At 37.7% G+C, this 12,128-nt stretch overlaps 1 protein-coding gene across 3 annotated transcripts in view; it reads left to right on the top strand.

The window, feature by feature from the left end:
- TDRP (testis development related protein) overlaps nt 1-6,160 on the top strand; it is a 53,366-nt gene extending 47,206 nt beyond the window's left edge. For all 3 annotated transcript variants that reach the window (XM_090033134.1, XM_090033125.1, XM_090033114.1), the window contains one exon: nt 3,163-6,160. In XM_090033134.1, coding sequence (XP_089889260.1) covers nt 3,163-3,508 — 346 coding nt within the window. In that variant the 3' untranslated portion in view covers nt 3,509-6,160. The remainder of the gene's footprint in view (nt 1-3,162) is intronic.
- The last annotated feature ends 5,968 nt before the right edge of the window (nt 6,161-12,128 follow it).

Raw genomic sequence — 12,128 nt, 5'->3', positions numbered from 1 at the left:
CCCTTCTTGTGGCCCAGCTCCTTGGTGCTGATCGGTGTAGAGGCCCTGGGGCAGAGGGTACGAGTGACAAGGGGTAGCCATCTTATCTGCTGCCCTTTGTGCTTCCTCATCAGTTGGTGTCGTCCCCTCCCAGCAGTGAGGACTACTGGCTTCCACTGGGGAGCCAGCATTTTATTTTTATTAAGGCTTTTTTGCTGCTGTTGGTTTTGCGGTTTCTGTGAAACCATGAATTAAGTAGGTCCTTCTTAAGTAGCTACATCTTGCAGCTGACTAGTTGCCAGAATTGCTAAGATGATGCAACCTGGGGAAATGAGCCAATATATCTGAAATTATATCCTTGAATGGAATAAGTTCTGGCAGGCGGGTGCTGTGGCTGGGTTACTTGCCTCTGTGCAGCTTTTACCTGCTTAACTATACTGATCAGAGGTAGGGGGAAGAAAAATTATACTCCTGACAAACACAGTTGTGCCAGGAAAACATGATTGTAGGCCATACCTGACTCAAAGAAATACAGTTTGTTCTTAAAAAAAAATCAGTGTAGCTCCTTTTAAAAGTGTTAACTGTTTTATGTTAAAGTAACTAAAAGAGATTTGTGGTTTTAATAAGTAAAATAAAGATTACTTAAGTATTACAATTCAGTTATTTTTTTTAATTGGGAACTTTTTAACATCGTTTTTAATAGTTTGTTTTTAACAAATCCGTGCTTCATAGGCGTCAAGCTTAAATTTTTTCTTTTTAAAAGTAACCTTCAATATCTGCATTAATTGCAATAAGAACTTCTCACTGTGTGCTAATAGTGGGCAATGAATATGTTCATTTTGCTTCATCCTCCTAACTCGCTTACACTTATATCATTACTAGTACTCAGTCTTTTATGTCTTATTACTTGCTTCTATACAAGCCCCCTTTGCATAAATACTTGGCATTTTGAAGGCTTTATTTGCACTGGAAACATTACATTTATTAAATCATAAACATTAAATTATTTCAGTTTTCACAAATGTATTTCTTTGGGAAAGAAATATGGTTAGCATATGTTGCAGAAGGCTTTTTAAATAACATAGATAATAGGGGTGTGTGAAATGGGCCATATTTGATTCAGATTCAGTCTGAATTGGGGACAGTGATTTGATTTGTTGATTTGGATCAGTTTCCCCAATTAGGATTCAGACAGATCTGAAGATTTGATGATGATTCGGAGAATCAGCGATTCGGCCATAGACACAGCTTTAAATGTATTTTCTACATTCCTCCATGTACCTGGTATGTCTTGCGAATGCTGCGATGGTGGGGCAGATGAAGTGCTGGAGGTTTCCTGCATGCTCGGCAGCGATCCTGGAAATGGACCAGAAGTACTTCTGGGTCTACTGCGAAGCATGCAAGGGGGGCCCCTTGTAGCCCGCCCCCCCCAGCTTGGTATTCGGCCATGGGGGGGACCCTGGGTTCCTCCCCAGACCTAGGAAGCATCAATCGCTGAGCCAGGGGGAGGGTGTCCTCCACGTGCTCACTAGTGGACCTGGAAGTGCTTTGGGTCAGCTTTTGGGTCTGCTGCCGAGTTTGCTGGGGACCCCCCATGCTGCTGTGGGACACTCGATCCACCCCAGCATCTCAGCATTCCTGAACCGCCTGGTACCTTGAGGTACGTAAACATTTAAAGCTGTGCCTAAGTCTGAATCGTCAAACCTTTCCGAATCTCTCTGAATCAATTTGGAGGGTTCCGATTTGATTTCGAGAGATTGAAGGGTCTCCTGATTCAATTTGGATTCAGAGATTTGGCCACTGAATTGGGCCGAATCTCCACCTAATCAAATCAACAACTGAAGCTTCACACAGCCCTAATACATAAATATGTGTTATTATAACACACAGAATATCTTGTTGCCCTTCCTTTAAGCAAAGATTATAACTTGGAAATATATTGATTACATTCATACTTAATAAATGGCCATCAAACTCTTTCCAAACTTAATAAAATGAAATTGTTGGACAAGTAACCTCAAGCAGCTGAACTTACTACACTGTTTCTGATCTAAAGTGGAAGAAATTACATTAGGATTAAGTGTGTTCCTTAAATATTGATACTTCAACAAAATTACAGAATCTGGATGAAAAGAATCAACATAGAAGAACCACCAAGATGGTATGTCTGTTTTTAAAAACACAAGCTAGAGTTTAGTGCAATTGCAGACCTTGCTAGGCTTTACTTTCAAAGAGCTAGCAGAGCTAGTCAGTGGTATCATCTCTAAGTCAGCATTACTATTCCAGGTAACTAAAAGTATCAGACTGTGGCCCAGAATACTGTAAATGTTAAGTGGCTTTGTTTTGTTCTTTTTCTAGAATGTTTTTTTGGAAACTCAGGAAAATTCTTCTATTTTTTTTCTCTTTTTCCTATATCTGATTTTATTATATCTAACAGTCAACCAGAAGAGCTTTTACTGTAATTTGTATTTAAAAAAAAAAAAGAGGGGGAGCACCCTTCCTGAATTTATAACTTTTTTTAGAGCCTACGTTCTGCAAGCTACGCAAGAATCCACTCGCATGGAGCACCTTCAGAACCTGACTGACTTCTTCAAATCTCAGCAGAGAAAGGGGGATCAGTTTGTTCTAAGCAAATGGCAGACCCGTTTTGTAGGCCTTAATCTCTTGCTCAGGATATAAAATCATGCCTATACCTTTTCATATGAAAAGTATGTCAAAATAATCTTATTTTTAGTATCAATTTAAATGTTTTCCTTTAACAAGGGAAGGGAAGAGGGGCTTTTCGATAAAGTTACCCTTGAACATTTCATACTTAGAATGAAGAGCATTGCTAATCTGTTTTAGTAGCTGAAGAGGTGAAAATATGATAGAGAAGGGAAGTGCTGTATGAAGATGATAAATAATTTAACCTAATGATGCACTTGAGGACTTGCTAAATAGTTATAGCGATATTTTGTGGTAGCTTTCTATAACCAGGAGACCTTAAAAGTGGCAAATTAACAAGGAAAGGATTTGTTATAAAAGCTATTTAATTTTGGAAGATAGTTTACTGTAGTAGTCAATCTTTTATTTCTTTTTGGTTGATTTGGCGGAACCAGGTTGCAAACATTTATTTCTTGGTATCTTGAATATAGAGAGAAGTTATCAGTGTTTTAATAGTATCACATATCTATTTTTCTTTAGAACTAATCTAAAATTAAAAGAAGATGTGAAGTCAGAAAAGAAATCTGGATTTTGGGACAGTTTGGTGATAAAACAGAACATCCAGTCCAGAAAACCAGATGAAATTGAAGGCTGGGACCCACCTCAGATCACTTCTGGAGAACCCGTCAGTGATGCAGCAAATACTTTAAGTGACTATACATCCTGGTCAGGCTGGGAAGATGAGACAAAAGGCTCCACAAAATATACAAACCTGGCTAGCTCAGGAAATAGTTCCAGGTGGAGTATCAAATCAGCTGGAAAGCTGGTTAGTATTAGACGACAAAGCAAAGGTAACCTTACTGATAACTGGGAAGAACTAGAATGACATTTATAAGATGAAATAATAAATAAGAGTAGAAAGTTTCCATGATTTACATGTATATTTAAACCAAAATCAAATTTGCTCTATATTGCACCTTTATACAATACCTTGTTTTATTCAGATTGTTACAAATTTTTGCTCACCTCTTAGTGAACTTTCTTATTACATTGTTGGATAGTTGCATTTTCCACACTGAAAAGAGTAGAGAATCTATTTTGTGCCTATATTTCACATTCAGACTCTGCAGTACGTTGGGTTGTTAGTTTACCAAAAAAATAATTCCTTCATGAATGTATACACTGGTTGTAAATTTGACTGCCTTATGTAGGAACTTCCACTAGCCTAAGATCCTGAGTTTTCTGATACTTGAGGATCATGTTAAGAAGGTTTTATTTTTGATGCTGTCCCTTTAAATAGCAGTGCTGATCTGCAGCTTGCCACAAAATGCTTACAGTTGGTATACTTTTTTAGATTTCTAGTGTGAGCGTATGCTTCAGCTTGTGGACTCCAAGATGCTCGATCATTACAATGCTCTACTGTAAAGTACATGACATGGGAGGATATCACATTCATGTAAAACCTCTTCTTCCATTACCAGAACTTCACAGTTGAATCAAAATGAGTCTTCCAAAGTTTATGCTGAATGTTGTTTAACATATATAAAAGGATTCGGTTTTAAAAAGAAAAGAAGAATGCCATGTTAAAGTATAAGTAATTATTAAATATCAGGAAAGCAGAGGTTACAGTTGAATCCAGGTAAAGAGGAATCCAGTGCTCAGAATCCTTATACTTCATTTTGTTGTATTACTTCTCATGGAGGAGCAATTGTTGCTGTTTCTGTTCAAGCGTGTCCATTTCTACTTCAGTTTAATCCTGATCCTATGTTCATTGTTTTTGTAAAGCACAGATTTGATGGTTGCTTTTGATATTTTCAGGATAACAGAAATTGCAAATATGTGCATGTCCACACTTCTGAAACCTGTTTATTACAGGAGTACCTGATTAGCTATTGATTCTTATTTTTAGTAAAAAGGAATCAGATGTTAAACTTTACACAAGATATTTGTGATGGTATGTAAAATGCTAGAAATGCCTCTTCTTGGCATACTGTTATTGGAAACGAGCAATGTGCCCAATATCGGATATAAAACTATTTTCCATTATATTTATACATAGATGCATGAGTATGGTATTAATGCCAGTGCAGGGGATGGGGAGCCCACTGTTTCATGTGGTACTGACATGGGGATTCTTTTTTGATCTCAGCTGTGCAACGGGAATGACAGAGCCAGAAGCTGGCTTACTGTCTCTGCTGCTGGTCTTCTGTGCTGATCCTTAAATTTATGCCAGACAGCATAAAAGGATCAAATGACAGTTTTAAACAAAATCAAAACCTTTAAGAAATTAAAATGCATTGTTAATATGCAACAGATATCTTGTATAAGTATTTTCATACAAAGGCTTTCCCAAGGAGAACGGAGGGATGCACATTTACTTTTATTTTTGTCCCTCCCATGTTACTCCTTTTTCACCCTTCCATCCATACATTACGTATGCATATGTCCTTTTGGTTTACACTTTCTAAATGGATATTCCTTTTAAATTTCCTATCTGAACGTGCCTGTGGGGAAACAGTGGGGTGAAGCATGTCTCTCCTTCTTTTTTTTTTTTTTTAATTGGACTATTATGATATGCTGTTTTTCAGATTATATAAAGGAATATCAGTGCTTAGCTGCTGCAGAACAGGGTCTTGTAGCTTGCAAGTGCATCAATTAAAAATATATAAGTAGAGAAGAGAGGATTGGAGGTCTGTTATGTTCAGGGATCCTGGTTTTCTCTGATTTAAAAAAATCCTCAATTTCTGGTTTAAAAAAAAGTCACCCCAAATCCATATTTTTCCATGATTTTAAAATGAAATGCCACTAATATCTATCATCTATATCTATACTTACCTGTATATTAGTGGTGTTTCATTTTAATCGTGGAATAATGTGGTTTTGGGTTTACTTTTTTAACCAAAAATTGGGGATTTTTTTTTAATTGGAGAAAACCAGCATCCCTGTTACATTGCACTAGTTAGCCTGGTTAGGAACAAAAGATAAATTTGCCTTTGTATGTAACAGGTTTGTACAGACTTTTATGTTTTGGGTGTGATTATAGAAAATGCTTGATACTTTCAGGTAAGGAATGCTGTAATTTTACAGTTTAGGAAGTGTCTTTATAGAGCAGGAGCAGAAGTGTGGCATGTTAACAGTTGGTACTGACCTAAAGGGATGGAAGCGAATCTGCTAGAAACCCTGGAAGTTTACTGAGGATGTTTATTTTCCGTTTTGTGGAAGCCCTATTTATACTGTGACCAGTAAAAGTTTTGCCTTGCACATAATACTGTCAAGTGCCTGTATCTCACCTTCATGTATTTGTGATACACAGCTTAATTGAGAGTAGTTTTTCAGTTTTTGTGTTTAAATTTCCAATGAAGGATATAGTCACAAAGCTGAAAATCTAATGAACAAAGATTACACCTACATGGGAACATGAGATATGTAAACTTAGTCTGACTCTTCTTAGCTATAACAGTTGTTTTAAATTATTTCCTCAGAAATAATTGTTTAATATTAAGGACACAAATATTAAATTTAATATAATTTATTGTTATGCTTGATTAAATATTTCTTTGCTTTGAGAACTCACTCATGTGAGTTTGTCTTTTGTGGTGTTCATAAACTTTGTTAAATATCCAAAGGTTGGTTGGTTGGTTGGTTGGTTGAGTGGTTTTTTTTTTTTTTTTGTTTTTTTTTCCCTTTTGAAGTGTTTAACAGTACTGTACATTCATGGGCTTATGCTCCACATAACTCCATGTGTGGAACAGAGGTAGAATATGTCTCTTAATGTTTATTTTGAAATCAGATTTCAATTGATATGAACTGGTTTAGAAGAAGATGGCATTAAGATATTGCACAAAATGAATAGACTATTATTTCTATTGCTTTCTCATGGCCAATTTGCATGATTGTTGGCTTGGACTTAATGGAATTAAAATACTTTATGTGGCTGTAACTGGTCACTTATCGCTAAGTAAAAGTCTTTTCTGGATTTTTTTATTTATTAGCATCACTTGCAAAAATAGTATTTTCACTATGAATAAAGAATTAGTTTGAACTGAAATGCCTTATCTGCTTATTTTGTTCCATAATCACCCGTATATATCTGCCCTTTTTTCTTTTTTCTTTCTTTCTTTTTTTTTTTTTTTTTGGCACGTGTATTCAGTTTTTTTTGCTCTGTGGAACTAAGGGTATGGACAGATGTATGTGCCATATGGAGTATTGAGAAAATGACAGAAATGGTCCCAAAATAACCTGAAAGGAATGAGTACTATTTAGAAAATAGTGCTTCCTGTTACATGTGCACATATGATGAAGGGAGGCTTAGTTCTCCAGTATCCAGCTGTGCTCTGCACTCTTTTCACTGCCCTTTCCCTTCAGTGGGGTAGACTGTCAGCTCTCCCACACTACCTTTGTGCCAAAATTGGAAGCCCAGAGGCCCCTTCCATTGTGTTTCTCCCAGTTCTGGCAGATAGTAGTCTGCAAGAGTGGAGGCAGCACATAAGGATGCAGTCACTGACAATTAGCTGCATTTCCTCATGGAGGGGATGGAGCCAGGAGAGACAGCAGCTTCTGTTGCGTCACCTGGCTGGAGAGCATGCTGCTGCATGGAGCTGTGGCAGTTTAAAGCACTCCAGCCAGGAGGCTTTACACCTGTTTGTCGCTGAAGCGCTCCATCTTTGAAGTGCTACACTTAGAAATGTGTCAAATGTTACATCTGTCCTTACCTTAAGATGCTTGAGTTGTAGAATTCACCAAGGAAGTAGCAGATGTGTCTGGAAAAATGTAATTCATATGGTACACTTTTGAGTTGTCCTAGAAGTAGTAAATATAATAGCTTTAAAGCAACACTTGTTGCTGTTGTGTGGGAATACTCAACAGATTTGATAGGACCATGGGTGGATTCAGGATTTGGTAAAGGGGGTTTGCACGTGCTGCAAGGCTGGCTGCACCCCCACTCCCAAACTCCCCTCCTTTCCCCTCCTGCCTGCAGGCAGATCATTGCACACAAGCAGCAGCTGGGGATGCTTACATCCTGAAATAAGGTAAGAACCCCTGCCCCCCGACCCTGCTCTTAGTATCACCTCCCCTCCCATGCGTGCTCAGTGGCATGTCTGCTTCCCTCGCTGCTGCTTTCCCAAGCTGCCTCAAAGGCAGGGAGAGCTCTAGAGCCATTCCTGTCCTATATCAGCTGGACTGCATGAGGACGTGGGCTTGGCTGGGGACAGCAGTGTTAGTGGGCATTATTCCTGGGCAGGAAGGAGGAATTCATCTGCTGCTGCCAGTGCTGATGTCCCTACATGTGTCTGGCTCCCTGTGCAGACTGGCTGGATGGGACAGGAGTGCCTCTGGAGCTTTTGCTGTCCCTAGGGCAGCCACAGGTAATAGGGACAGTGGCAGTGGCAGGTGGGCGTGGAAGAAATGGAAGGGGAGCGGGGAGGACGTGCTGCTGAATGCACAGGGAGAAGGGGGTAGACTTCTCACCTGATATGGGGACTTAAAAAAAATCTACTACTACAGACCATGGCATGGTCTGAAAGGAGTACAACTGTACCACTTCATCACCTCTGGACAGGACCACACATTCTAATTAATTGGTGTACACCCTTTTATTAATTCCTTACTCATTGTGAAAACAAGAAATAGTTCCCTATTGCCTTCTAAAGATTTCATTGCATCTTAAAACAATGGGTTATTAATTTATAAGGGCAGGCATCTAAAGCTGCTTATTTCTCTTGGGCTTTTTGGGAAGGGTGGGGCATAATTCTTTTTTGTGTGTGGGGTTTTTTTTGTTTTTTTGTTTTTTTGTAGAAAATATGAAACACATTTTCAGGAAAATATCTGGTTTCAACAAAACTTCTGGGGTGTGCGAGGTGTATTCAGAACAGCCAAATAAGGTATTTGGCTGAGACTTGGGAGACTGACCTCTTAGTCTCTTGCTTGTATAGGGTAAAATATGGTCTTGAAATAGATTTTTCTATATTCTTGGCTTAGCCATTGGGCTATTTGGGCATGTATTTCATCTCAGTATTTGGAAGGGTGGGTTGGATCCTAATGCAGAATGGGAAAGTTTCCAAAATTGTCAAAAGTTTTCATGGGATCAGAGAAACCACTGTTTCCTAAAGCTCTAGTACTTTTTATAAAGAAGGCCTGCATATATTATAAACACTTTTATACACGGTTTCTTGGACACAACTAAGTAGGATGTTGACTTAACAAGTATTAAGGAAAAAAAATCAGAGCAACTGAGAAAAGGAAATTTTAACAAAAGAGGTATGCTTACTTATTAATGTTAGCATATAAATTCTTCCTGTTAAGTAGTTCTTTTAAGATTGGAATCCTTTGTCACGCAATGCAGGATAATCAGTGAATGGGTAAAGAGCACACAGTTAAGAAATAAAGTGTATTGAACTTGCTATATGCACTTTTCTAGTTCAGATTTTTGTTTTAAAATAGGATAATGAAGAATGTGAATAAAATTAGGAAATTGGACTAAAGTACAGTACTATCCCTGTTATCTGACCTTCTACAAGCTGGAATACTCTGTTAACCGGAATTTCTGCCTGGACGCAGAGGGAGGAGCGGGGAAAACTCACAAACGGCACCTGCCACTGCCGCCACCCACTGCCTGTGCTGCTGCTGCTCCGCATGCAGCCGCCTCCTCCACCAGCGTTATCTGCCTCGGATGACCAGAATTTTTACATAAACTGGCACCTGGCATCTCCCACTCACGCTGCATAACAGGAATTTTACTCTACTACTTCAATCACATGTAAAAGTGTAGAAATAGGAGAATGGCTTGTTGTAGCAGATTTACAAAAACTTACCCCATCTTGAATGCACGCCTGGTAGTTGCATTGTCAGGGTTTGACATGGAAAATTTGTAGGAAATTGTGGGTAACTTGGCTGTGAACTCAGGGGACAGGACTCAATGGCCTGAGAGGCTCTTATTAATTCAATGCTCTCATGAAAGAGGTGCTTTACATTATGTGGGATTACAGTATTTGGAAAGCAAGTTCTCCTAATCTGTTTTAAGTGTTCATTAAGAGCTACTATTTTTGCCTTCCTTTTACCAATTTAAGTGACTTTTAACCCCTTTAATTTTTGTATTGCTGGAAGTCATTAAGAAGGGTAAAAACTCTGTACTGTAACTTGAATATGGACCTTTTGTAAGAATAGAAGGGAAAAATTCAAGGTTTTATATTCTGAAAATAGGTTTTCTCTGCTGTTCAAAATTGCCGTGTGATTGTTTTTTGTTTTTGTTTTTTTTTCTCTCCCAGGTGTGGTCTGCTCAGTTAATAACCCATGTATTGAAGTGCTTTTGAAACTGCCCACTCTGAAGACCAGTAAATATTTAGTGGTTGTTTGGCAAAATAGTCTCAATTCTGAAATAGAGTCATTCTCTTAAAGTAATGCAGAATAATATTCTTATCATCACTTACCTCTGCATCCTTGAAAATGCCAAATGCCACTGTTAAAACTGCATGTTTGGTCTTTGAGCAGTTTTCCAGCTGTCCGTGTGTAATCTCGGGCAATGGAAACTATACAAATAATACCTTCTGCTACTAAGGATGGAGGACACTGTGAAGTATATCTTTCATGAAAAATGTATATGATTTACAAAGAAAAAATGGGTCTGAGTTCACCTGAGGACTGTACTTTGTATGAAGTTTGTTGCACTACTTAAAAAGCTTTGCTTATTTAAAATATTTTTCTTTTTATATGTAAAATTGTTTATTAATTGTTCTTTACTTTGTTGTTTTGATTAATTGTGCTTGTGCCTACCAGCAACTATCATAGCACTTTTGCCATGTATAATAAGTCTTCATCTCTGAAATGAAGATGGCATAATGAGAGCCTTAAAACAACAGATTTAAATTCAGCTTAACCCCTATAAACTTGTTTACCTTGTAGACACTTGGAGAATAATTTGGCACTCTAGAACACAATGGAAAACATAGGAAAACAAATCAAGCATCACTTCCTATGAGGAAGTAAACTATTGTTTGATAGGACAGGCACTCCATTTCCCAAAACTACAAAAAGTGCTATGAAACTTGCACTGAAGATTTAGTAGGGGTTCTTTTCTGCAAAAGAATTAGTTTTTGCACAAAGCTGAAATACTAAAATATAAGAAATGTATAGACTATATAAATAAAAAAGTGTTAGCAGTTCTAGTAAGTTAGATTTAACTGAAATGTGCATATATTTTCACTTCTTTATGGCCCCCAATTCCTCTGATAGATTTGGACTAAGATTTGGCCTTAAATAGTCCTTACCAGTGCTATGGCCATCAGAATATATTTTGTTGCTGTATTTTGAGAACCAATCCCAACAATGATCCATTTGGGGAAAGAGAAGAGGGAGAATGTTGGATAAAGGAACAGTCACCTTTTTGCTTTAAACCCACCCCCCCCAAAAAACAAATAGCCCCATCCTTTCTGAGCTGAATCAAAGCCGTAGATCGAGATCGAGTGGCCTGACTTGGCAGATCGAGTGGCCTGACTTGGCAGTTGAATTCTTAAACTGGATACAAAGCTGGAGCATATGAGCTCGTAACTTCGCTGTATTTGTTGGAGCTGCCTAGAGAAGAAACAGTTTTTGTAAGACAAGTGAAGGAGCAGATGTTCTGGCATAAGGATAGAAGGAAAGTATGGGAAGAGTAAAGAATCCAAAGCAATAGAGACTGTATATTGGAGGACACTATTTTTGTGTATTATTGATATGTCATTTTGACTTTTAAATAGTAATTTGCCTTTTATTTTTAAGGTATTTTAAACATAGGTCTAACAGCCTCAGAATCAGAGATTCAGAGAAATACAGAGGTGGAAGAAGGGGCTCATTTCTAGAAAAACTGAATTCTTTCAACCTTTTATCATAGGTTCTATATTCTAACCCTGCTTATTTTTGTTGCCTTTCTCTAGAGACTCTTCAGTTTTCTTTGCATCTTACCAAATTCAAATGATTTATATTAAAAAAACCCATTCTTTTTGAATGGTATTTCTGTCCAAAGTGCTTCAACCTCCCAATCTTTATCATCTACAGATTTTATAAGTGTATTCTGTATTTCATTATCCATAGCATTCATGAAAATTTTAAGTTGAACTAGATCCAGGACAAACCTCTGTAGGACCCACTTGATACATTCTCTCAGTTCAACAGCAAACTATTGATAACTGCTCTTTGAGTGTATGGGTTTATTTTTTTCTGACTAGTTGTGCATGCACCTTAGAGTCTGACCTTTTCTCTCAAGTTCATGTACCAGATTCTAGTCTATATCAGTGTTATAGCTTGACTTTAAGAATATTCATCTACCGTTCCCATAGTTATCTTGTCAAAGAAGTAAATTAATTGATTTAATATGGTGGTTCTGGACAAATGCACAGTGGGTCTCCTTTATCATACACATCTTCTAGGTACTTACAAATTGATTTTTAACAATATGTTCCAGTATTGCCAGGTACATCCAAGTTAGGTTGATTGTTCTATAATTCATTGTCTGCTCCTGTTTTCACTTTTTG

The sequence above is a fragment of the Crocodylus siamensis genome, chromosome 1 (assembly GCF_052110815.1).
Source record: "Crocodylus siamensis isolate JL-2025a chromosome 1, ASM5211081v1, whole genome shotgun sequence".
NCBI classification, from domain to species: domain Eukaryota; kingdom Metazoa; phylum Chordata; order Crocodylia; family Crocodylidae; genus Crocodylus; species Crocodylus siamensis.
Note: the sequence above shows the minus strand (reverse complement) of the source record. Positions and strands in the feature narration are given on the sequence as shown.